General features: G+C 45.9%; 1 protein-coding gene and 1 long non-coding RNA gene across 7 annotated transcripts in view; one reads left to right on the top strand and one right to left on the bottom strand.

The window, feature by feature from the left end:
* LOC137637160 (uncharacterized) overlaps positions 1 to 17,440 on the top strand; it is a 31,594-nt gene extending 14,154 nt beyond the window's left edge. For both annotated transcript variants that reach the window (XR_011043430.1, XR_011043431.1), the window contains exons 2-3: positions 10,314 to 10,467; positions 16,720 to 17,440. This is a non-coding gene — a long non-coding RNA (uncharacterized lncRNA). The remainder of the gene's footprint in view (positions 1 to 10,313; positions 10,468 to 16,719) is intronic.
* Fak (protein tyrosine kinase 2 Fak) overlaps positions 15,639 to 26,687 on the bottom strand; it is a 50,141-nt gene continuing 39,092 nt past the window's right edge. For all 5 annotated transcript variants that reach the window (XM_068369430.1, XM_068369428.1, XM_068369429.1 and 2 more), the window contains 4 exons: positions 24,842 to 25,027; positions 23,354 to 23,578; positions 17,970 to 18,076; positions 15,639 to 16,844 (listed from right to left, as the gene is read on the bottom strand). In XM_068369430.1, the coding sequence (XP_068225531.1) occupies positions 16,721 to 16,844; positions 17,970 to 18,076; positions 23,354 to 23,578; positions 24,842 to 25,027 (642 nt within the window). In that variant the 3' untranslated portion in view covers positions 15,639 to 16,720. The remainder of the gene's footprint in view (positions 16,845 to 17,969; positions 18,077 to 23,353; positions 23,579 to 24,841; positions 25,028 to 26,687) is intronic.

Here is a 26,687-nt window from a genome sequence, read left to right on the forward strand (position 1 = left end):
ACTCACAGAGACTCCTCTTCGGAGGCCCTATGATGGTCAGCCTGCTGACCCCACGGCCCCTCGAGGGCATATAAGGCGGAAGGCTCGTCCTCCCCTTCGCCGTAGAAGCCTTCCTTCCCCTTTTAAGGGAGTTAGGAGGCGAATCTTCGTCCCCACTGTTGTCTGCGGAGGAGACGACTCGCCGTTCGCCGATCCTGCCAGCTACCACCTTAGACCTCTCCGGGGATCGTTCGCGATCCCCTTCAGATGATGGTCGTCATTTGGGACCCTGTGACCAGTCTCCCTCCAGACCTGCTGACCTTCCGTCACCTTTCGAGGATGCTGATGCGTGTTACGCGCCACCTGATCCTGCCACTGCGCAGGCACCGGGTCCTTCAGGGCTTAAGGGCCTTGAGCGCAAATCTGCGCCTCTTGCCCTCAAGCGCCAGGTTCAACCTGTGCGCCCTCATGCTGCTGCTGCTGCTGTTCCAGTCTTAGCGCCACAGCGCTCACCTGTTCCTGTTACGCGCCAGGGTTCCCCTGCGCGCCCCCATCCTTCTGCGCCCCGGCGCCCGCCAGCAGTTCCTGATCCAGCGCGCCAGCGCCCACCTGCCCCCCAGCGTTTCCCGGTTCCTGCCTTGTGGCGCGCAGTTCAAGAGGCTCCTACGTTAGCGCACAGGCGCTCACAGGTACCTCTGGACTCGCAGCGCCCGTCTGGAGTTAGGCGCGAAGCGCGCCCATCGCTAGCAGTTCCAGTTACAGCGCACACGCGCTCGCCAACACGCTAGCGCGCTTTTACATCATAGCGCGCAGTCCAGGAGGTGCTTAAGCTAGCGCACGGGCACTCACAGGCACCCCTGGACTCTCCTTCCAGACCGCGCGATCCTGCATGCGTTCCAGCCGTGCGCGACGCTCCGGTTACGCGCCAGGTTCCAGTCCCTCTCAAGGCGCTTCATGCAACCCTCCAGCGCACACTCGTGCGCCCTAATCCAACCGCGCGCCCTGCTCGCCGACCGCAGCAGCGCACACCAGCATGCCCACATCCTGATGCGCGCCCAGCGCGCCCACAGGTTAATATGCCTGTTCTCTCGGATCAGCGCCCACCTACGCTCCAACGCGCGAACCCACCCTCGCGCTATCCTGAACCTGCGCTCTCGCGCCCTCGCCCGGTTCTTCCGGATGCGCGCCCACGCGCCCTCGCCCGGTTCTTCCGGATGCGCGCCCACGCGCCACTGCCCTCTCGCACCCGTCAGTGCCGCATCAGGATGCTGCGCGCCCTCGTATCCAGCCTCCTCACGTCCAGCTCCTGCGTGCCACACACCCTCGCCATCTCTTACGCGCCCGCTCCATCTCTTGCGCGCCCTCGCGCCTACGCGCCTGCACCATCTCCTGCGCGCCATCTCGGCCACGTGCCTGTGGCCTCGCCACAGCGCCCTCGCTCCCGCTCCACCAACCTCTCACGCCCGCGCGAGCGCGAGATTTCTGTGACACAATCCTTTCGCGCACGATCCTGGTCAGGGCCCATCGCGCGTCCTCCAGCGCCAGCATCGCCAGGCAGATAGGTCATCGTCTCGTTCCCCTCCCCGCCAGCGCAGAACAGCGCGCTCGCCGTAGGAGGGGCGGTTCCCGGACAGGTCTAAGGACTTTTGTTTCAGCTTCTCAGGTGAACCCGCATTTGTCGACTCCTCCAAGGAATCGAACGATCCCCTTCCCTCCAGAGGGAGTGTCCGACAGCGCGACTGTCAGTCAGCAACCCTGGTTCGGGACCCTGGTCAGAGCTCTTGTGCAGGTGATGAAGCCCGTCCTCTCTGACGTGGGTCACAAATCAGTGGCGGCTTCGTCCCCCCTGAAGAGGAAGAGAGGAGTCCCTCCCGTGGAAACACCTCCAAGGACTATTCTGTCTCCTCGCAGATTCTTGCGCAAGGCTCCTTCCCCCCCCCCCCCCCCAGACTTTCTCTCCTTCCCCTGCGAATGAGGATTACCCATCCTCAGGAGAGTCGGACGAGCCGGACCGTTCCCCCATCGCACCAATGGGGGAAACTCCCCCTCTCCCTGAGAAGTCTTCTCGTCCAGGGGTGGTAAAGAGCCTGCACCCATCGTTACTCGAGTCCTGTATCCCTCCTGGGAAGGACTCTAAGACGATCCCCAAGTCGTCAACAAGGATCAGACAGGAGCCAGCTAGAACTTCCGAGGATGTCCACGTGTCCCCCCAGCCCCCAGGAAGAGCCACTGGGGACAGGAGACTTTGCTGCCAGTGCTTCAGGAGGAGAGCACCAAGAGTCAGAACACGCGTTCTGGCAAGTCCTGACCCTCATGAGGAACCTCAACGGGATCCCAGACCCAGAGATTCCTCCTCGTGAGGGTAAGGACACGGTCTTGGACCGTGTCTACGGCACCCAGAAACCCTCTTGGGCCAGTGCAGCCTTGCCCTGGTCTCAGGGGATGAAGAGTGCCAGGGACAAGGTCGAGGGCCAGCTCTCTGAGCTTGCCTCCTCCAGTAGATCCAGCGCCGGTAACAAGCTCCTCCCTCCTCCTCGAGTCCATCAGAGGAGGTACTTTGAGATCCTTGAGGAGTCTTGTTTGGGTCTTCCTATTCACCACTCCGTGGAAGAACTCACCGGGGGAGTCCCTCTAGAGAGACTCTCCACCCGGCAGGTGTCCTACTCAGCTACTGAGATCCTAAGCCAGGAGAAGGTCGATAAGTGTGCCATGCAGGCAACTTCGTGGCTTGACATCTGGCTGGGGTCTCTGGGCATCCTGGTGCAGTCTGAGGCCCTCTCCAAAGAAAGCACCAGGAAGGCACTGGAGACTTTCTTGCTCTCAGGCACGCGGACCATCGAGTTTCTGGCCCACCAAGTCTCAAGCTTGTGGGCCAATACGATTTTCAAACGACGGGACGCAGTGGCTGAGAGATTCCACCAGAAGGTTCCCAGTTAGCAGGCTCAGACACTCTTCCGTGCTCGGTAAGAGTTTGTTTGAGCCTAAGGACATGGAGCTTACCGCTGAGAGGTGGAGGAAGTCCAACCAGGATTCCCTCACCCATAGGGCCCTGACATCGAGGCCCTACAAACCTCCAGCGGCCCAACAGCCACGTCCGGCTAAGGACACAAAGAAGACGACTGCAGCAAAGCCGAAGGTGTCTAAGCCCTTTCCTGCCAAGAGCAGAAGGAGCAAGAAGTCCTCCAGGGGAGGCAAGAACCCTAGAGGAAACGGCCGAGGCCGTAAACGCTCGGGTTGGCAGTCCCCCTGCATGTCCACCAGTGGGGGGATGCCTACAAAGTTACGCGGCAAGGTGGCAGCAACTTGGGGCAGATACCTGGATGATTTCCGTAATCGCTCAGGGTTATCGCGTCCCGTTCACAGCTTCTCTACCTCCCCTGACAGCGTAGCCAGTGTCGTTGAGCTCTCTTGCCATGGGATCGGCAAGAGGGCAAGCCCTTTGGGCAGAAGTCCAGACCATGTTGAAGAAGGACGCTCTCCAGGAGGTTATAGACGGGTCCCCAGGCTTCTACAGTCGACTCTTTCTTGTAAGAAAGGTGTCTGGAGGCTGGAGACCAGTCATCGACCTCTCAACCCTGAACGGGTTTGTCAAACAGACTCCGTTCAGTATGGAGATGGCAGACACGGTCAGACTTGCAGTGAGACCACAAAACTTCATGTGTACACTGGACCTGAAGGACGCGTACTTCCAGATCCCAGTCCATCCGTCTTCAAGGAAGTACCTAAGATTTTGCTTAGACAACAAGATCTACCAGTTCAAGGTGCTGTGTTTCCGTCTCTCCACAGCCCCTCAGGTGTTCACCAGAGTGTTCACCCTGATATCTTCGTAGGCTCACAGGATCGGCATCCGTCTCCTTCGTTATCTGGACGACTGGCTGATCCTAGCAGACTCGGAGGCAACCCTTCTTCGCCACCGAGACAAGCTCCTCGAAGTTTGCTAGGATCTAGGGATCATGGTAAATCTCGAGAAGTCCTCTCTGCAGCCCTCTCAGAAACTGGTATATCTAGGCATGGTCATAGACACCAATCTCCACAAAACCTTCCCATCAGACGACAGGATAGCAAGGCTGAGGAAGGTTGCGAGGCCTTTCCTCAATTGAGAAGAACTCCCAGCCCAAACGTGGCTGTGTCTCCTCGGCCACCCCTCCTCCCTGGCCCGTCTCGTTCCCAACGGTCGCCTCAGAATGAGATCTCCAGTGGCGACTCAATTCCCGGTGGAATCAAGGTCACGATTCCCCGGACACTTTGGTCCCTGTGGGTCCTGCGGAACGAACGGACCTCCAGTGGTGGGTGGCGGACGAGAACCTACGAAAGGGAGTGGATCTTCTTGTCATTCCCCTGGATTTGATGTTGTTCTCGGACGCATCAAAGAAAGGGTGGGGGGCCCACGTTCTGAACCACAGGACCTCAGGCCTGTGGTCAGAATCAGAAAAGTACCTTCACATAAACCTGCTAGAAATGAAGGCCGTGTTCCTGGCACTTCGGAAGTTCCACCAAGTCCTGGCGGGCCACTCTGTGTTGGTGATGAGCGACAACACCACGGTGGTGGCTCATATCAACAAGCAGGGAGGTACCTTTTCAGAACAGCTATCCCATCTTGCAGTAGAGATTCTGAGATGATCCGAAGTCCACTCGATCACACTAGCGGCTCGCTTCATTTCAGGCAAAAGGAATGTGCTCACCGACAGTCTGAGCAGAGCGACGCAGATAGTGAGTACCGAGTGGTCTTTAGATCCTCAAGTAGCCAACAAAGTCCTGACTTTGTGGGGTTCCCCGATGGTGGATCTGTTCGCTACAGCGCTGAACTTCAAGCTCCCGCTGTACTGCTCCCCTGTCCCGGACCCCAAGGCTCTCTGGCAGGATGCCTTCCAACAACGGTGGGACAACGTCAATGTGTACGCCTTTCCCCCGTTCTGTCTGATGAGGAGGGTGCTCAACAAGACCAGAATATCAGTCAATCTTTCAATGACCCTGATAGCTCCGCTATGGCATCACGCAGAATGGTTCCCGGACCTTCTGCAACTCCTCACGGAGGTTCCGAGAGAACTCCCTCCACGTCACGAGCTACTCAAACAACCACACGCCAACATCTTCCACAAAGGCGTAGCTTCGCTTCGACTTCACGCCTGGAGACTATCCAGCATCTCCTCACGGAGAGAGGATTTTTGCAACAAGTTGCGAACAGGATGTCTGGTCACCTGCGCAAGTCATCCTCAGGGGTCTACCAGGCAAAGTGGCGAGTCTTCTGTGGTTGGTGTCGTGGAAGGGGTATCTCTCCCCTCGATGCCACTATTCCAGCAATAGCGGAGTTCCTCGTGTATTTGCAGGAGGAAATGCACCTTTCAGTCTCGGCAGTGAAAGGCTATCGCTCAGCCTTAAGTCTTGCCTTCAGGCTTAAAGGAATGGACATTTCTTCCTCGCTGGAACTTTCCCTTCTCATACGAAGTTATGAACTTACCTGCCCTCAGTCGGAAGTGAGACCTCCTCCATGGAACGTGGTTCGAGTTCTCAGGTCTCTGAAGAGACCTCCCTACGAACCATTACGCCAGGCTTCAGATCGCCACCTTACCTGGAAGACGGTTTTCCTGCTAGCATTGGCCTCGGCCAAGCGAGTCAGTGAGCTACATGGTCTCTCGTACGACATCGCCCATTCAAGGAGATGGGGGAGGTAACGTTCAGCTTCGTCCCTGAGTTTGTTGCCAAGACTCAGAATCCGTGAGTGCCGGACCCTAGGTTTGATTCTTTCCAGGTTTCGAGTCTCCGCTCTGTAAGAGATGACCCAGACCATCTCCTACTGTGCCCAGTGAGGAGTCTGAGGTTGTATCTTAAAAGAACAGCTGCAGTTCGTCCCCGGGTGCAAGCCCTGTTTGTGAGCACCGGGAAGACGAAGAGGAGAGTCACCAGGAATACTATCTCGTCCTGGATTCGCAAGGTAATACATCTGGCCTTGAATCCTGACCCTTCTCCGTCACGTCGCCCTAGAGCGCATGATGTCAGGGGCATAGCTACGTCCCTGGCCTTCAAGAAAAATTATTCAGTGATGCAGGTCTTCAAGCTGGGGTGTGGAAGCGTCAGACCACCTTCCCGGCCCACTACCTGCAAGACGTGACACACAGGAGGCTTGATACGTTCTCTACCGGCCCTGTGGTGGCTGCACAACAGCTGGTCTAACTTCAGGATCTTTAATGGACAAGTAGCAGAAGGTTGAGGGCATTGTTACCCGGTTTTAGTCTGCGTGAATGAAAAGATCTGTCTGGCCCTTATTCTTTTCTTCATCCTCTCCTCCCTTGGAGAAAGCAGCATCCTGGGTTCTCTACACAGCTGACCTCGAACCACTGCAGGTAAACCATGCTCTCTTGTGTTCCTAGTATTAAGTGTAATACTGTCATGTCCCCATACCCTGACGAGGTGGTATTGGGAGAGTCCTAGCCTAGATTTCCATCTGAAGAACTCCAGGTCAACTTCCTAGGACGAGTCACTTCTCACCTTCACACACAACTTATGTAGGCCGCAGCAGTTTCACAGCATGCTAGCGAGAAGCAGGGACTCCTTATTTCTTGAGTACTTACACACTCGAATTTGGAGTCCCCGGGCAAGCCAAATCCAGTATGGCAGGGACTTACCTCCCTACCTAAGGGTTGAGTCACCCCACGTAAATAGCGTGGTTTGTATTTCAGTTACGGAACAAATGACAAATTCGTAGGTAATTTGTATTTTTCTTAACTATACAAACCTTAGCTATTTACACATATTTGCCCGCCAGCCCTGTCCCCCGGGATAAGTCCTACCTCTAAGCAAAGTGAAGCATTCACCGGTGTGTTGGGGGGGGGGGTAGCTAGCTACCCCTCCCTATCCCCCGCTAACTAGCGGCGGGGTAGTAAACCCTCGTTAAAATTCTTATGACTCTTCATTCAGCTATGCCGAAGTAATTAACCCATGTAAATAGCTAAGGTTTGTATAGTTAGGAAAAATAGAAATCATCTACGAATTTGTCATATGTTACTAAAAAGCTTGGACCTATTCTCCTTTGAAGGATGAGCCTGGGCTCAGTAGTTGCTTTGAATGTCACTCGAATACTGGGGTCTCTAAAGTGGACCCTCCTGTATCCTTGACCAAACATCAAATAGTATTTGATCCTGTGATTACTCACAAGCCTCAGCCTCAACAATTCGATGGGTGTACCGCATGGCATTTAGGATGTCAAGGACCATCCTCAATGGAGGAAGGTTTTCCTCTCCCGTGTTATGTAGTTTGCATTAAAGAGCCAGCTTCTAGCCGGCACAGCTCCAATCTCATGTCCTTCTCCATCTCTTCATTACAAGAGGGGTGCAAGCTGACTCTCTTCTCTGTCTGGTGAAGTTACGTTAACACTTGAGAGATTTTAGGTCCCCTGGCAAAGTACCAAAGACACTTTCTCATGCCAAAACAATATATTTAGATGAAGATATCCAAGAACGTTACTTCTTCTAACTCGAGCACCTTCGGTCGTGCTGATCCGTTGGGATTCTGGAAGCACCATCTCAGTTTGAGTGTGAGTGTAATAAGTCAGTGATATCAGGTGTATCCTAGCCTTTAGGGAGAACCTGCCAGACACAACCTTTGCTGCCCACTACCCATGGGAGTTACCTATGGGTCCCTGGGCCTTTGTATCGGCCCATCCCTTTGACGAAGGAATTAACTAAATGGAAAACAACCTGTGAATAGTGGATTTCACGCGCCTTTGCTTTATACACGACACCCAAAAGGTGCTCGCGCGAGGGTTGTAACCTCAGCGTTCCATGCTTTTATCTTTCTCTGGTATAATTGGAAGGTTTTATCAGAAAAGATATATAAGAAGGACTCTTTTCACCGGGCGCCACAGGTCTCTCCCCAGAAATAGATTTTTCCTTCGTCAAAATCCCTTTCTTAGTCCTGTGGTAGTACTCAAGTTGTATTACGAACCAAGCCCCCTCATGGAGCAAGTAGCATCTTGTCTAAGGTAGCAGTTGTGATATAAGTCTAGAAGGAAAGGTAGAATGGCTGGCTGTTCTCCTCTTTAATGTTCACCTATTGGTTGAAGCAGTTGCTTCATTACATGCTGGATCGGACTCTTCTAGATGCAGGAGAGCCTCTAGTAACTTTTATGTATAAAGTTCTTTATTGAAGTATCTCCTGCAAGTCGAGGAGGAGAATGGATAAAATGTATGTAACTCATTTCTCGTAATGACCATACAGTACATTCAGACACGATTTCCTTACGGATATACTGTAGGTTCTTCCACGACCACTAACCAGTCTCCTGGTAGGGAACTAACTGAACACCAGCAACCTCTTTGTGCTCAGATTGTTAGGTTAACAGGAATTGCTCTTCTCCAAGACCAATGTGCATTGACATTTCTTGTATCAGTAAAACAATCAGGTTGGATTAAGGGACTTTGTCCCTCCTGTGATGAGAGTCCTATTAAAGTTTGAAGGATTGTATTGTGTAGGAACAAGTCACAAAGTTTTGAAATAAATTTTGTATTTTCCCTAATTGTATAAAAATGAGTCCTTTAGGTTATACTGCTTGCCTCAACCACACCGTAAATCAAAGTCAAAAGTAAAAGTTATCTACCAGCCACTATTGCCACCTCGTTAAAAGTTACAACAGCCGATACAGCTTCGATGAACTCATACTCTTAAATATCTCAAGTTTGTATAGTTGAGAAAAATATAAATTAATTTTTAAAAATTTTACTGTTAAAGCTAATAAATTAGAATTCCAGAACCTAAATAAAAAATACTTTAGATCAACTCGTTTAAATTTACGTTACGGATTTGATCAAATTAGCTTTGGCTCTAACAAGGTTTTCAAATGTTAATGAGGGAAATCTTTGTTATTTTATGGTAAATGGAAAACTGAGGGGTCCATTTCAAGTCAGGATGTGTAGTTCACATCATAATTATATCTTATTACTTCTCTAGGTTATAGATTTTATGATGTATGAAGTTGGTGTAAAAATGGTCGCTAATTGTAACGAAAATAAAAATTGAATCTTAACTATGCTAACATTATATCGATATGCGTAAGTTCTGAGAAAGTACATGTCCATCTTATAAGGGCTAGTTTGGTCTGAGAAGATAAATTAGGTCTTATACTTTATTGCTTAAAACCAAAATATTGTACTGAATTTGAATGTATCGTATAAAACCTAAGGGAGAGTATTACTAGAGATGAAGTCATAAAGAAGCGGTTGATGGCGTTATAGGTACAATTGAGTTAAAGACTAATCCTCAATTTAGCTACAAACGAAAGAATGGTTTGGTGGCGCCGTGCGGTGGCGATTGGCCGAACTATTTACAGTACGTTAGGAGAGTCGAGTTGTTTTACCTCTTTAACGACTCTCTTATTTCTCTTGCCACTTTCCCTCTCGAAGTGAAAGGCTATTCGGGGTGTAAATAGCTATGAGATGTGTCAAGATACGTCCTTACGCGATATCCCTTGGAGAAATTTAAGGGATACTCGCTCCAGGAGTTAGAATTCTGGGTACCTTCGGTAAATTCTCTGGGATATATCACTGTAGTCACATATAACTTAGGAAGCTACTAATGAAGGAACTTCCATCAGGACGACATGGCTCTTTCACTCAAAAATAGATTTTTCGCTTCGCTCAAAATCCGTTTTCTTCCCAGTCTTGTATCCTGCATTCTGCTGTTATAACACCAATGGTGGTAATTATTTAACCTTGTAGATTTGAATCTCTTACAATTGAAGTAATCACTACTCTATGTCCCCTGGTTACTTCTTTCAATATACAATTGCTTTTTTTTTTTTTTATTCAAGGGCTAAGAAGCACGTATGAATTTAGTATTTGTATATTAACCCTTTTACCCCCAAAGGACGTACTGGTACGTTTCACAAAAGCCATCCCTTTACCCCCCTGGACGTACCGGTACGTCCTTGCAAAAAAATGCTCTAAAAATTTTTTTTTTCATATTTTTGATGATTTTTTTGAGAAAATTCAGGCATTTTCCAAGAGAATGAGACCAACCTGACCTCTCTATGACAAAAATTAAGGCTGTCAGAGCAATTTAAAAAAAAATATACTGCAAAATGTGCTGGGAAAAAAATAACCTCCTGGGGGTTAAGGGTTGGAAATTTCCAAATAGCCCGGGGGTAAAAGGGTTAATAAACATTACAATTAACGTAGAGAGTAGAGGTCCCCTTTTTTGTTTTGTTTCTTGTTGTTGTCGGCTACCCCCCAAAATTGGGGGAAGTGCCTTTGGTATATGTATGTATGTATGTACAATTACTTATAGATACTGTGCATTTTGAAAATCTCTTATTGATTAGGTTTTCTTCTTCTTTTTGGAAGGTTGATGATTTTGGAGGAAGATGTACAAACCATACATGAACAGAGGCAAGAATTTTTGACGACTGTACAGGAGATGTCGTAATTTAGAATTATTACCATTTAACCAAGATGTTTCTACATATGACGATCAGAGTGGCAAAAGGAATAATTATTGGTAAGTGTTGATGGGCTTATCAATGTGGTACAATTACATTTTAATCATTAAACTCAGAAAAACAATCTTAAATGAGTTGTATTTAATATTTTAATTGCTATCTCTTTTATTTTAATTATTCAAAGTACTGTCAAAAACAATGTGGTACCATTACATTTTAATCATTAAACTCAGAAAAACAATCTTAAATGAGTTATATTTAATATTTTAATTGCTATCTCTTTTATTTTAATTATTCAAAGTACTGTCAAAAAAATTCAAGCCTGTTAAATATTTTATAACTGTAGTAACATCACTTTGTAGCACTAATTTGGCGAGTAGTTTATGTATCAACTTCACATCGCTAATGTTGAAGTTAAAATCCAGAGACATTTCAGATTAAATCTTGCAATGGGAAGAAAATAGTGACGGTTAATCAGAGAAGCAGTAGATAAAGATATATTTCCTGGGAAAACAGAATTTATAGTTCAAGGAGATTGATTATTATTTTGGATTATAAAATTTAGGCCTGAGACCAAGGGGCACTTGGCCCGATGTTATTCAGTGCAGTCATAAATGCTAAAAGCATGTTATGAATATGAAATAAGATTAAAAAGTGATTTTGATGAAGGAAAAATCTATTTCTGGGCGAGGGACCTGTGTCGCTCCGTGAAATGCTCCTTATAGCACCATTTCTAAGGAATAAATCGTATCGTCGGCGCCCACTCGTGTCCGAGTATTGGGTTCTGTCGTTAGCCATCAGCCTCCTATCTTTGGGGTGGGTGCTTATGTCTGATGTGGCTGTTAAGTCCTAGTCTGTGGTGGAAGAGTCGCGGACAGTGTTCACAAGGGAGGGTAGGTGGTGGGCGGGGCTAATCTAATCGCTCTCTCCTTCTTCTCCTCCTAGCCTCCTCATTTTGTCTCCTCCTCTCCTTGAAGTCCACGGTGCCATGGTGTACTGTACTCCTCCAGGTTTTCCTGTCCCTGGCTGTTTCTTCCCATGAGGAAGGATCGATGTCAGTTAGAGCCAGGGTGCGCTTTAGTTGATCTTTATGGCGCATTTTCGGGGCTCCTTGTGGTCTGGTGCCCTGGGTCAGTTCTCCGTAGAATATCTTCTTTGGGAGCCTAGATGGATCCATCCTATGCACGTGTCTTATCCAGCAGAGGCGGTGGTGGATGATGGTGGCCTAGATGGATCCATCCTATGCACGTGTCCTATCCAGCGGAGGCGGTGGTGGATGATGGTGGCCTAGATGGATCCATCCTATGCACGTGTCCTATCCAGCGGAGGCGGTGGTGGATGATGGTGGCCTCCACGCTGGTCAGCGAGGTACGTTCTAAGACTTCAATGTTGGTGGTGTGGCTCTCCCTGGGGATTTTCAAGATCTGCCTCAGTTTCATTTGTTGGAAGCGTTCTAGGTTTTTAATATCGTTTTTATGTAGCATCCATGTTTCACATGCATACAGGAGCGTGGAGAGGACTACTGCCCTGAACACCATTATTTTGGTGGTCATTGTCAGAGCGTGGTTGTTAAATACGCGGCAGTTGAGTCGGCCAAAGGCGGAGTGGGCTGCCCTGATCCTGTTCTCCACGTCCTTTTTGCTTGTGGGATCTGATGTTAGGATGCTCCCTAGGTAGGAGAACTGGTCCACCTGTTCTAACGGTTGGTCATTCACAGTGGTATTGAAGTTGGGGAGCATCAGGCCTGGTGGATGTTGGACGAGGGTCTTGGTTTTGTCTGAGTTGACTTGCATCCCAAAACGTTCGTAGGCAGAGTTGTATGCATCAGCTAACGACTGCAGGTCCTCTGCCGTCTGACCTGGGGTGGCATTGTCGTCAGCATACTGCAGTTCTCGCACTGCACACATAGTGGTCTTGGTTCTGGCGCGGAGTCTAGCGAGGTTGAAAGCGCCTCCATCCATGCGGAAACGTAGGTCGACTGAGGGTGTGTCTGGGGGAATCTCGTTGAGCATTGCTGCGGTGTATAGCGAGAAACACGTCGGGGCCAGAACACAGCCCTGCTTCAGGCCGCCGTTGATGGGGAATGGGTTTGAAAGAGAGTTCTGGTGGCAGACTCTCCCAACCATTCTGTCATGGAGGGCACGCACCAGCTTGACAAAATCGGGTGGACAGCCATATCTTTTGAGGACAGCCCACATGGCAGGTCGAGGTACTTTGTCGAAGGCCTTTTTCAAATCCCAGAAGATGAACATTATGGGCTGTTGTTGTTCGAGGCTCTTCTCTCGTAGTTGTCGCGCACAGAAGATCATGTCTATGGTCCCGCGGGAAGGTCGAAAGCCGCACTGGGACTCTGGCAGGACGTCTTCTGCGAGAATAAGGAGGGGGTCAAGGAGAATCCGAGCGAAAATCTTACTCGCGATACTTAGTAGTGATATTCCCCGGTAGTTGTTACAGTTCTCCCTGTCTCCCTTCTTGAAGATGGTAGTGATGTTTGCATCGCGGAAGTCACTGGGGGGGGTCTTGGTCTCCCATATTTTCAGTATAAGGAGCATCAAACGGTTCCTCAAGCTGGGGCCACCGTGAGTGAGGAGCTCCAACGGGATGTTGTCTGGCCCTGGGGCTTTGCCGGGCTTCATGCGCTGCAGGGCCTTGTTGAAGTCATGGATGGAGGGTGGTAGTACCATCCAGTGACGGACGGGATGCTGGGGGGTCATTCGCAGGAGATCGTCTGGGGTGTCTGCTTGGTCATTGAGGAGGTTCTCAAAGTGAGACCCCCACCTGGCCAGGATGCCCTCGCTGTAGGTGATGGTCGTGGCCCCATCCGCGTCCTTCAGGCTGCCCACTGATGACCGTGTGGGACCGAATATTTCCTTTGTTGCTGCATAGAATCTGCGCAGGTCACGTTGGTCAGCGAAACTCTGTATTTCTGCAGCTTTTCTTTGCCACCAGATGTTCTGGGCTTCACGGATACCTCTCTGGCAACCAGCTTCAGCCACCTTGTGAGCACATTCGTTAGCTGCTGTTGGTTGGTTTTCCAAAGTCAGGCGTGCTTGTCGTTTGGTTTCAATGAGAAGAGAGATGGTAGCATCATTCTCATCAAACCAATCCTGCCGTTTCTTGGTGGTGTAGCCTAGTGTTTCCTCCGCGGCACGGGCCATGGCGTTTTCGAGGGTGGTCCAGTGGTGCTCAACAGTGGCCTGACCCACAGGGTCTGCGAGGTATTGTTCGCAGGCCTCCTTGTAGTTCTGTGCCACCTGTGGGTTGCGGAGCTTACTACAATCAAAGCGTTGGTGTGGTACGCTGTCAGGTGCCCTTTTGGGTGGTCGTAGGGTCGTCACGGAGAGTCGGGAGATGAGGAGTCTGTGGTCCGTCCAGCAGTCGTCCGCTCCGGGCATGGATCGGGTGATGCGGACGTCTCCTCGATCTCTGGCTCTGGTCAGGACGTAGTCCAGGGTGTGCCAGTGTTTAGACCGTGGGTGTCTCTGTGGTCTTTTGTCGCTTTGGTAACTGGAAGATGGTGTTGGTTACCACAAGTTGGTGTTCTGCACACAGACCCAGTAGGAGTTGGCCATTGGCGTTGCAATTTCCAATGCCATGGCGGCCGATAATTCCCTCCCACAGGCGATGGTCTTTGCCTACTCGGGCATTAAAGTCGCCAAGCACAACGAGCTTGTCATTGGCGGGCACTGCCTGGATGGTGCGGTCGAGCTGGGTGTAGAAGACAGCTTTGTTATCATCGGTTGAGGTCATAGTCGGGGCGTAGACAGATATCAGGGTGAGATGTCTGTCCCGCGTGATGGGGATGCGGACAGTCATCAGGCGCTCACTGATGGCCTTGGGAGCGAGGTTGTGCTGCTGCACTAGCTGGGAACGGATGGCGAAGCTGACACCGTGGATGCGAGGCTCCTCTAGGGCCTTGCCTTTCCAGAAGATGGTGTAGCCTGTTCCAGCTTCCCTGATGTTGCCCTCTTCGGGTAGTCTGGTCTCGCTAAGAGCCGCCACATCAACATTGAAGCGGGCTAGCTCCTTGCAGACGAGGGCTGTACGTCGTTCCGGGCGGTTGGTGTTCGTCATGTCTTGGAGGGTGCGGATGTTCCACGCACCTAAGGTTAATATTTTTTTCTTGTTATTTCGACCGCATTAGTGGGATGTCCGCCAGCCGCGGTGAGCTGACCAGACAGGTTTGCCATGTCCGATGTTTACCCCACCTTTTCTAGGGGCCTCCCCATGTGGGGTGGGCTGCGGTGTCCTCAATAGGCCAGCCCAGTCACGGGTCCAGCTGCCGAACTCTGGTGTCACGGCACCGTCACCAGAGAGCGACTGAATCTTAGACTCGCCGCCTGAGTGCAGTCGTGGGCTAAGGGCTTCCAGCTATCCAGGCCTGCCCCCTTCACCCACGGTGCTGTCGCCTCAGGACTTGCTGGTGGTGATGATGATGATGATGGTGAGAAAGAGATGAAGAAGGGTGGAGGAAACGACAGAATGCCAGTAGCTGGGTATATTGTTTTGGGTGGTCGTGGCTTTGCAACGGCCACGCACACACACTTGGCCCACATCATTTTCACCGCGGCTCAAGACATATGAGACAGGCGGCTTCTCCGATGTTGGTTGCATCGGGCTGCCGGGTTCTTGTTATGTCAAGGCCCGCCTTGTTGCCTGCCCGACAGGCATTGCCCTCTTCCGCCGGCGCTGGGAAGCTCCGCCGTTGGGGTCTTGTTTGGTTTGATTTTGGAGTTTTCCTTCTCCTAGCCTTTGCCTATCTTAAAGTAAAGGAGAAGGCCTATAGGGGTCCAGTCTTGGTCTGGTCTCTCAGAACTGGCCTTAGCGGTATGGTTGAGCCTGCCAGGGTGGATAAACTACCCCACCGCCATTGCCCAGCCCATCATTGGGACACTCAAGCCCCTCTACTGCAGCAAAGTGCTGGACTATCAGAGGGGTACCAGATTAACTTAATACTTAACTAGGGGGTAAACATTTTGCAAGAAAATAGTTAATATTTCAGCTTTAGGTTAGATGTCTAAATGCAAACAGCTTTGAGAGAAGCACTATGAACATCAGGGGAGTGTCTCTGAACTCTTAGTCTTTCCAATGGTGACTAAGCCCATTTACCTTCATTAATCTTCTCTCGTGTAGTACTGAATGGGTAAATCTGTTCGTAAGTTCCTGGCCCAACCTGTAAAAATCCTTGAAATATCACGCGCTAAAAACGTAGGACAAATAATGTATACAATTAACTCAATAAAGAATTTATTGAGGCTGTCAAATTAAATAATTACACTCAAGAATTATATGTAATATTTACACCACAAACTTCATATAGTACATATTCATATATATATATATGTATACTGTATTTATAAGACAAGTGGAAATACACAAGAACTTGCTACAAAAATACACATCAGGATGTATTCTTCTTGTCACAGATTAAAAAGTGCTCAAGAATCTGGCTTAATTACAAAGCTTTCTCATTCACTTTTCATCTCCATAGGCAAAACAGAAGCACATCGGTAATTGCTAGATATCAACTGTCCGCAAGAATATTTTTTACGCATTCTGTGGGACACATCTGACTACAGACAGAGCAGCAAGCTTTGACACAAAGGACATGGCATGAATGATCTATTCATAAATGATTAGTGTAAATTATTTCATCTCTGCGATGTAACTTCACCGATATGGTTTTATCAGCAAAGGATACATATTGTGCTGAACAAATTTATTTCGTAATTATGATGATCACAGTTTGTTCAACAGCGAAGGGATGAAATTTAATGGGTGAATTTAGTAAAGGACAGCGAAGACAACAATTGGGTAAAATATACAGAATTTGGAGTTTTTTTTTTTATGAACATCATACACACTTCGGTGATCGTGAAAACCACATCACGCACCATTTCCTAGTTGGTTCTTGTAGCCACTAAACTGAGTTTCTGGAATAAGTATACCCTGCGTACAACCTCCGTCGATCTTGGTCGCCTTGAAATTAACTTTTCTCACTACAGCTGAATGGCACTAACTTTTTAGCATGCTCACTCATCCATAGCAGAAACGATTATGGCAATTACATATATCCCGTACCACAAGAAAAAATACGAAGTGCGCTCTAGTGTCTGCATAACTGTGGAGAAAGGCATTTTACGTCCTGCCAAGATACACACACTGTAGTGGTAGTCTGCATTTAACACTTATATCTAATTTGTAAGTTCTCTCACTTTAGCATGGACAAGTCAAGCAGGTACTCTATTTGTTTCCAAGGGGTTTTTCTATCCTTAGTTCCTAAAGTTCCTTGCTTTTCCTTTTGCTTACAGATCACACAGCGGAATGTCTGGAAGGCATGTAGGTTGCTAAGCCGTGCTTCACTCTCACGCCATCGATGACATCCAACAGGTTCTTAGAATCCATAGCCAAAACATGAGCAGCAGACAGCATTTGCCTGTAAGAGTACAAATATGCAATTAATAGAGGGATATGGGCAAGGTAAGAAGATCCAATAAATAGAAAAAGATTGACTCAAGGATTAGAAGAAAGATATCAGAACTACTGTTTCATTAAATTTAACCCTTTTACCCCCAAAGGACGTACTGAAAACTCATCCCTTTACCCCCCATGGACGTACCGGTACGTCCTTGCCAAAAAATGCTATTTAAATTTTTTTTTGCATATTTTTGATAATTTTTTGAAAAACTTCAGGCATTTTCCAAGAGAATGAGACCAACCTGACCTCTCTATGATGAAAATTAAGGCTGTTAGAGCAATTTAAAAAATATATACTGCAAAATGTACTTGAAAAAAAATAACCCTTGGGGGTTAAGGGTTGGAAATTTCCAAATAGCCTGGGGGTAAAAGGGTTAAATTCTAAATATTAAATGACCAAGGTACTTTTTAAAAATACATGATTTCAGAATGTAAAATTACAGCATGAATAGATTTTGCATTGAAATTGCTAGTCTCAGTTGTGGATTACACAAATAAACACATGTAGGATTGTCACAATGCAGAGGAAATCTGAATAAACTACAAAACTATTAAGTGTACTTCTCATCCTAAAAACGACAGAGTTATGAAGAGTTTTTAGGGTCTTGTGAGAAACATTCTTCAATTTTATTAACATAGTAATGATAGGTAATTATAAGAAGTTGTCGTTAGTTTATCTACATAGCGTCCAAATTGAATGTGCAGTGATAATGTTAACCCTTTTACCCCCAAAGGACGTACTGGTACGTTTCACAAAAGCCATCCCTTTACCCCCATGGATGTACCGGTACGTCCTTGCAAAAAAATGCTATAAAAATTTGTTTTTCATATTTTTTTATAATTTTTTGAGAAAATTCAGGCATTTTCCAAGAGAAAGAGACCAACCTGACCTCTCTATGACAAAAATTAAGGTTGTTAGAGCAATTTTAAAAAAATATACTGCAAAATATGCTTGGAAAAAAATAACCCCCTGGGGGTTAAGGGTTGGAAATTTCCAGATACCCCGGGGGTAAAAGGGTTAAAAGATGCATATCGAGCAATATTTCATTGCTAATGTGGTAATTCGAAAGTACAGCATACTTACTTGCGATATTCCTCATCTAGTGTGGTGCTTCCATACTTCTGGGCTAATTTGTAAGCCTGTACGAGGTCCGTCATATCTTTGGATAACACTTTGTGAGCAAGTTCAACCTGCAAGATTACCAAAATCTTAAATACAATCCTTAGCAAATGATAGTGTAAAATTTAAACAGCATTAGCATAAAATGGTTAAAGATTAAAATTGGTAACAAGATATATGAAGGGGGCTGGCCGGTATGCCAATATAGGGAGGTATAGGAAGAAAAACATAAAATTGGGGAAAAATTCAGAGCTTCGTATGGTAATGGAGAATGCGTATACAAAATATTTTGTCAAAATTCCTCTTACTTTCATAGTTACAGGGTAATTAGCAAAAATAGCTTGATACCTGTACAACAAAACCATTGTTCCCTACAAGAAAATGCAGTATTTCTTCTGTTATCGTAAATTTTGATAATTATTACATTTTAATAAAATAAATTGTGACCAATGGCATCCATGAGTCACAAGACCGTATTACGTGGTATTTAGACCCTTCGGCCCTTGGTCTCAGCACAAACCTCATATAGAGTACACGTTTGAGTTTGACCTTTGCCATTCACTCATTTTTCCTTCTGTATTTCTTGATTTCAGCAAGAATTTCATCATGCCTAAGAGGAAAAGACAATTTCAACATCTCGGTAACACAAGGAAGAAAATTCGCTCTAATAAAGAGTTCAGAAGTGGGTAATATTGGCAAAATTAGCAGTTAGTGAAGGAGAGATATCATGAAGGTCTTAATATTAAGTTTGTTCCGTAACCGAAATACAAACCACGCTATTTACATAGGGTTCACTTTCGGCGTAGCTGAAATTGACGAGCCATTAGATTTTAACGAGGGTTTACTACCCCCCCCCCTAGTTAGCAGGGGTAGGGGGAGGGGGAGCTTGCTACCCCTCCCCCCTCACACACCGGTGAAATGTCTCACTTCACTTTTGGCTCGGACGATATACCGACATGCCTGTCTTCGTCCTCGCTTGGCAGCCATTATTTGTTTTGTCTTTACTTAATCACTTACTTTTCTTATACTCAATATATATGTAAACATATTTTCGTGTTTATGTATATATTTGAGTATAGAAATCAGTAAGTTTCCTTTTCAGAATTCGTGCTTGTGTGTGTAGTGTACGATATCTCCGTGGAGCCCTCGGCAGTTAGGCCACCACGGTTTAATTTCATGGGTCGCGATCGAGTTTGACTACGGTCTGTCTCTCTCGTTCACTCTTTACTACGTTTTACCTTTACTATGTCTGGGTAGCTTCCTTCCCGTGTGGGTGGGGTTGCTACGCTGTACATTTTGTCTCAATTAGTTTATGAATCTAATTGTATTTGTTGACTTTTCAGCTTTTTGTAGAAAGATTCCTTTCGGGGTTTTCGTTCTTTATTTAGTGAACATTCATACTGTATTTTAATTACATAATTATAATTATTATAATTCTGTGGTTGTTACAGCTCTCCTTCCGTGAGTGTAAGTGGTTTTGAGGGCACGTGCCTGTTGTGTAATTCTAGTGTTCTTTTCCCTCGGGATTCCTCTTCGGAGTCTTCCCGGGGGAATGAATGTTAACTAATGACTTTTGTTTTTTATTTTTCACAGGTAATGATCTAGTTTCGTTTGTGTAATGTGACAACGAAGCGAGCTGTCTTGTTGGGGCCTGGGGAGTCTGCTGTTGCTGCCTCCCCTATGGATCTTCGTCAGGGGCGTGTCGCCTTCTCCTGGAAGTGCTCCCGTGACGACTGACAGCTCTCCAGTTCATTTTAGAACACTCAGGAGGCTCCCCTCCTTGGGTGGGTAACTTCCCTTCCGAGGGAAGTTTTCCCGTCCAGGCTTGAGTTTTTTCCCTTCAGGGGGAACTCCTCTTGCCTTTATTTTGTTCCTGGTCCTCCGGCGGTTATGCTCTTGGTGCTGAGCGACCGCTTTTGTAACCTTGCTCAAGGGGCTGAGCGGCTGCAAACTTGGACCATGGAATTCGTGAGACTATGCTCTTGGTGCTGAGCGGTCACACCTGCAGTTACGCTCAAGGGGCTGAGCAACTGCAGGAGCCCCTCTTCGAAGGATTGCTCCTTTTAGGTCACTGGCTGACCCATCTCTTCTACGAAGTGTTCCTCTTTCGTTCGCGAGGGAGGACACTCATAGGGGGGAGTTCACCACAGAGACTCCTCTTCGGAGGGCTTCGTCTGCTGTTGTTGCTGAAGGCTCAATCCCCTTCGGGGGGCAGCTGAGCCCTACGGCCTCTCCCGCGAGTGCTTCTCCCCCGAGGGGGAGTGCACCACAGAGACACCTCTTCGGAGGACTCCGTCAGCTGTTGTTGCTGAAGCCTCTGTCTCCTTCGGGGGGCAGTTGAGCCTACGTTCTCTCCTGCGAGTGCTTTTCCCCTGGGGGGGAGGGGGGAGTTCACCACAGAGACTCCTCTTCAGAGGACTCCTGCTGTTGTTGCTGAGGGCTCAGTTTCCCTTTGGGGACAGCTGATGCCTACGGTCTCTCCTGCAAGTGACTCTTCCCCTCAGGGAGGTCACGTTCAGAGACTCCTCTTCGGAGGTTGGAGGGTGTTGCACCTGTCCGAGGTCGTCTTCATCTTTGTTCGACGTTCTCCGCAGAGGACCCTCCTCGACGAGTACCGACCGTTGCAGCTGCTACTCCTGCCAGACTTACTAGTCTTCACCTCCGTTCCTTTCAAGAAGAACTACTCTGTGACGCAGGTGCTACAAGCTGGAGTCTGGGAGCGTCCAGTGACCTTTGCAGCCCACTTCCTGCAGGACGTGACCCACAGGGGTATCGATACGTTTCTATCGCTCTGTGGTGGCTACACAACAGCTGGTCTAACCTCAGGCTCCTTTTTGGACAGGTAGCAGAAGGTTGAGGGCATTGTTACCAGGTTTTAGACTGCATGAACGGAAGAAGTATGTCTGGCCCTTACTTCTTTCTTCATCCTCTTATCTACTGGGGAAGCAGCATCCTGGTCTCTGCATAGCTGACCTCAAACCTCTGCAGGTAAACCATGCTTCCTTGTGTTCCAAGTATTGAGACAATACTGTCACGTCCCCCATACCCTGACGAGGTGGTATTGGGAACGTCCTACCCCAGAGTTCCTTCTAGAACTCCAGGTCAACTGCCTAGGACAGGTCACACTTCTTCCTTCTCACACAAGCTTATGTAGGCCACACGTTTGCTCTGCCCTTTTCTCAAGTGCGACTCACTCGGATTCTGAGTCCCTGGGTAAGCCAAAGCCAGTATGGCTGGGGACTTTCCACCCTTCCTAAGGGGTAAGTCACCCTATGTAAATAGCGTGGTTTGTATTTCGGTTACGGAACAAATGACAAATTCGGAGATAATTTGTATTTTTCCTAACCATACAAACCTTAGCTATTTACACATATTTGGCTGCCAGCCCTGTCCCCCAAGGCAAGTCCTACCTCTAAGTGAAGTGAGACATTTCACCGGTGTGTGAGGGGGGTGGGGGTAGCAAGCTACCCCTCCCCCTACCCCTGCTAACTAGCGCGGGGGTAGTAAACCCTCGTTAAAATCTAATGGCTCGTCAATTTCAGCTACACCGAAAGTAAACCCTATGTAAATAGCTAAGGTTTGTATGGTTAGGAAAAATACAAATTATCTCCGAATTTGTCATATTGGGGGAGGAAATAGAATTTGAAAAACACTAACTTTCAAGACAAATTCCCCTGGTGTCGCAAAACCGAAGGTCAGAGACAAGAATCCTATGCAGTTTGGAGATGAACTAAGTCACTTTATTAAGTGGTATGAATGGTAAAGTCCTGTCCTTAAAAAAAGGCATTGGCCGGCCGGCCCCTTAGTTGACAATTAATACTTTCTTTAATAGATTTTACGATAAATTTTTCCTAAAGTGGGTTTTAAACCTATACAAATTCTATGTTACAAAATAGACCATTGCTTTATTAGAAGCTTCAAGTAAAGTTCGTTAAGCTGAATACAATGACGATAAAATCCTTGTCAATGTCACGAACATGACGATAAAATCCTCGCCAATGTCAGGAACATGACGATAAAATCCTCGTCAATGTCAGGAACATGACGATAAAATCCTCGTCGATGTCAGGAACATGAGGATAAAATCCTCGTCAATGTCAGGAACATGACGATAAAATCCTCGTCAATGTCAGGAACATGACGATAAAATCCTCGTCATTGACAGAAAAAAGCCTCGGAAAAAATTTAAGAGCTTCAAGATTATTGAAGCTAAAAAGTACCCACAGACATACATATCTTTTGTGTCCTCCATAATGAATTTTAACTTACTGTTCCACCACCAAACTGAGGAATGCCAATAATAACTGAAGCTGCATAGTTCATTGTTCAACCAATGAAATACCCATTGCCCGACTTTCAAACTTAGCAGCCTGAGAACACCTACTAGAACGTTCAGCAATAAAATAATTACAGGATCTACATTAGATTCTGCTAAAATTGTCAAACCCAATGAAAAATATGTACGTTAGGTACTGCTGCTGACCCCTCTTGGCAATATTGGCTTGTACTACGGGTCAGCAGTAAAATAGGGATCCATAATAAAATCACCCCACTCTCCCTGGCAATATAGAAAGGAAACTCAGAACTTTTGGAGGAAGAACAACCTTTCTTCTAGCAGGTACCTCCTCTCATAAGGCTTTTGCTCGACTTCCTTTTGTCTACACACACACACATCTTTGGAAATTTGACAAATATGAGAAAGATTATAAGTATCTGGGAGGAGTACAGTACACCATGGCACCGTGGACTTCGAGGAGAGGAGGAGACAAAATGAGGAGGCTAGGAGGAGAAGAAGGAGAGAGCGATTAGAACAGCCCCGCCCACCACCTACCCTCCCTTGTGAACACTGTCCGCGACTCTTCCACCACAGACTAGGACTTAACAGCCACATCAGACATAAGCACCCACCCTACAGATAGGAGACTGATGGCTAACGACAGAACCCAATACTCGGACACGAGTGGGCGCCGACGAAAAGGATAAGTATCTGGACTATATAATCAGCTGGGGACACACTTCTGTAAAACAGCCAAAAGCAGCCTGGAATTCCAGACGGTCAAGAAAAGCTTATTTCGCTAGAAGGGCAAAAAGACTACTATGAGAAGGAAAATGTGATGACCATGGACCTGATACTTCGGGATGAAGGAAAAATATATCTCCTTAAGAGAGAACTGCTTAGTTGTAAGTATGCAGGCCACCAATTATACACCTGATGCCTTAATATGTGACTTTACTTACTCTTCTCTATTCCCCGACTCCCATGTTTACGAAACGGTTTGTATGTAAAAACGTGAGATTTGGATAAATTTATCAAGTAAAGAGTCTGTAAATAAATAGAAAGTACTTACTTCTCTATGCGATGCAGGCGGAATGGCAGCCATCAACGCATCAACGGTAGCAAGTAGATCTCGCAGTTCTGACCCGACCTTTTTAACGTGTTCAAGGTAAGCCTGAGACTGGCCTTCTTTCACGTCGTGAGTAAGGGCCGTTATAGCTTTCACTACCTGTATTGTTGACGCATAAACCTTATCGTCAGTTCTGTCCAAGTCTGCCGTTGGCGTTGGTTCAACTTGCTGCAATTGACGATCATTATGAAAATATCAATTTCTATTATTGTCAGACCAGGGAATTAAAATTCTACACTAGGGATGGTCACGTAAATTGTTCATTATTATGTATAAAATTTAGAAGTATCTTATTTAAGAATCTCAAGTGTTACACGCCTTACAGGTAAAAATGCAAAATTTAAATGGATTTTTAAAGAAAACTTAAAAAAAAAAGTGGCAAGTCACTACTGTATCAAGAGGCTAAATGCTACTACAGAACTACTTCTTGCAAACCATCGAGCAATAAAGCTGGCAAACTCTGTCCTTATTGATGTAGTTTGCCTAAAACTAAATCTGGAAAACTAAATACTAGTTTTTTCTGTCCTCAAATGCATGCCTCAATATCACACTGCTGTCCTTCATGAAAAAAATAAATCACTATCTACTCAGTACAGCTCATCTATATCTTTCTATCCAACTCTTTGCAAGAAAATGTATGGGTAACAAACATTGGAAGCAAACTGTTATCAGTAAATATTTTCCTTCCAAATAACAGACTATGATGTACTCCTCTCTTGTGTCACTGCATACATTGGAAGCAAACTGTTATCAGTAAATATATTCCTTCCAAATAACAGACTAAAATGTACTACTCTCTTGTGTCACTGCATACATTGGAAGCAAACTGTTATCAGTAAATATATTCCTTCCAAATAACAGACTATAATGTACTCCTCTCTTGTGTCACTGCATACTTGGCTCAAACATCACTCTGCCTTGTATCAGGTAAAGCATTACAGACATCTAATACTATCAAACCTATTTTTAAAGACTGAAGGAAACTACATTTTCTCATCCTCAAACGATAACTACAGCAATTAATCATCTTTCATTCAGGGACATATAGTAGTTTAGTCCTAATGAAACTTTTCTATAAACAAACGTGTTCCTATACTGTACTTCTAATAAAATTAGGGGCATGAAATGCCTATCATTCCATTATAACTCCTTTTGTTGGATGCTTTATTGCATTTATAGTGCTAGGAGGTTTTAATTCAGGCAACTCTTTTCTCTATAAACATGAATCTCACGTCCCCCAAATCTGAAATTTGTTTATTCTCAAACAATCCATTGCAGTATCCTGTATTTGCCTTTCAGGTAGACAATTATAAAATGGAGTGACCTAAACATTATAGAATTTTTTTGTTGTTGTTGTTCCATCATCCCCAAACCCTAAATGGTTTACTCTTCCAAATTCCACCTCAAACTCCCCTGAGTGAAAATACTCACTTTCACTACAATCTTTGGTTCCTCTAGAACAGATCCCGACCCATTAGAAAGAGGGGTGGCGGATCGCTCTCTCAAGTCTTCAGAACGTGCGGGTGAGGGTGAGGAAGGAGGATGATGAGCTACAGGGGAATCGCTATCAGAGTCCGACTTATCTGATGCACTCATGGCAAAAGACATGCGTTTCCTCTGTAAATAAAATGGACATAAACTCAAATTATTTCTTTTTATTGTTGGTAGTAACTGTGTTAATGGAATGCATGGAATTTTAGGCCGGACAGCTCAGCCCCGTAGTAATTGTGTTAAGGTCTTAAAGGAAGAGGGGAAAAGATCATGTCTTTTTTTTTTATTTTAGGTTAAGGCAGGAAGAAATACAATAATAACAGGAGACTTTAGAAAAATGCTTATTTCTTATTTAATTTAAATTAGAATGTAATTTACACCAAATTTAATTGTGTGCCTATCATTAAACATTAAAGCAGTTATTTTTTTATTTCCTGGGCTATATATATTTATTATTTCAAAGGGATTTAGACATTAAAGCAAAGCATTTTTCTTAGAATTTTATTTCCAAATATCTTGTAAACTTTGTTGACAATAAGACTTCCAGTCTGTCATTTTGTTGGAAAATGCAAATGTGTTAATCAAGAAAGTCTATTTACTTTGTGTCCCAGAGACAGAAAATAATGATTGTGTTATGTTTAAGTTTTGAGTTAAAAAAAAAAATTGTAGCCTATGTACAATGCAAAGTTGTCTTTGAGATAGTGATAATAACAGCATCTTTTAACCGTTCCCAAAGTCAAATTCAACTGTGAAACTCTTTAAGAGGTATAAAGGTATAACATAAAAATGTATAATGGAAAGAAATTTTCACAACATCATGTTGAAACGATCTATAGTTCCATCCTATGGTTATCTACAAAATTTTCCTTGAGGTTTTCAAAAGCAGAGGATTTATTGATTATGGACCACAGGGCTTTGGTGCTATGGTCGGCGACGACATTTAGTAACAATTGCAACTTAGTGGAAGAGCAAGATGGAAGAAAGGAAGTAGCAACAAACAGATAAAGTAGACAGCTAAAATCCAAAAGAATGTTATAAGAGGGCTCTTTTAAAGATAACGAAAGTGGGTGTGACATTATGTACAATAACATTTATAAAATAGGAAAGGAGAGTTACTTAGCTATTTTCTTTCATTGTTTCTAAAAACTATAATAGCATATTAGCCACTTAGTCCTTTTGTTATTTATCATAGTAATGGTGAAGGCTAGCTACAAAAGGAAAGTCCATCAGAGCTGCTATATAGAAATAACCTAGTGTTAAATCTTGGGTAGTGCCATAGCCTCTGTGCCATGGTCTTCCACTGTCTTGGGTTAGAGTTCTCTCGCTAGAGGGTACACTTGAGCACACTTTTTTATCTCATTTCTCTTCCTCTTTTTTTGTTAAAGTATTTAGAGTTTATATTTATATCTTAATATTGTTACTGTTCTTGAAATATTTTATTTTTCCTAGTTTCCTTTCCTCATTGGGCTATTTCCCCTGTTGGAGCCCCTGGGCTTATAGCATCCGGCTTTTCCAACTAGTGTTGTAGTTTAGAAAGTAATAATGATAATAATAATGATGTATTGGCATTATAATAAGGTCTATACTCTATAGCGTCCCTTCAGCTTCTAGCAGCACCCACTTTTTAGACTTAAAGTATACTTTACCTCTGTTACTTCTTGTCTTCCATCTTGTCGTTAAAACTTAATTTTCTTAGTAGTCTGGGATTTTTCAATTCTAATGTTACTGATGACCATAGGAAAATCTTGCACAACTGTTTTATTGAATCTAACACGTGATGCTACAA

This window comes from Palaemon carinicauda, unplaced genomic scaffold (assembly GCF_036898095.1).
Source record: "Palaemon carinicauda isolate YSFRI2023 unplaced genomic scaffold, ASM3689809v2 scaffold561, whole genome shotgun sequence".
NCBI classification, from domain to species: Eukaryota; Metazoa; Arthropoda; class Malacostraca; order Decapoda; family Palaemonidae; genus Palaemon; species Palaemon carinicauda.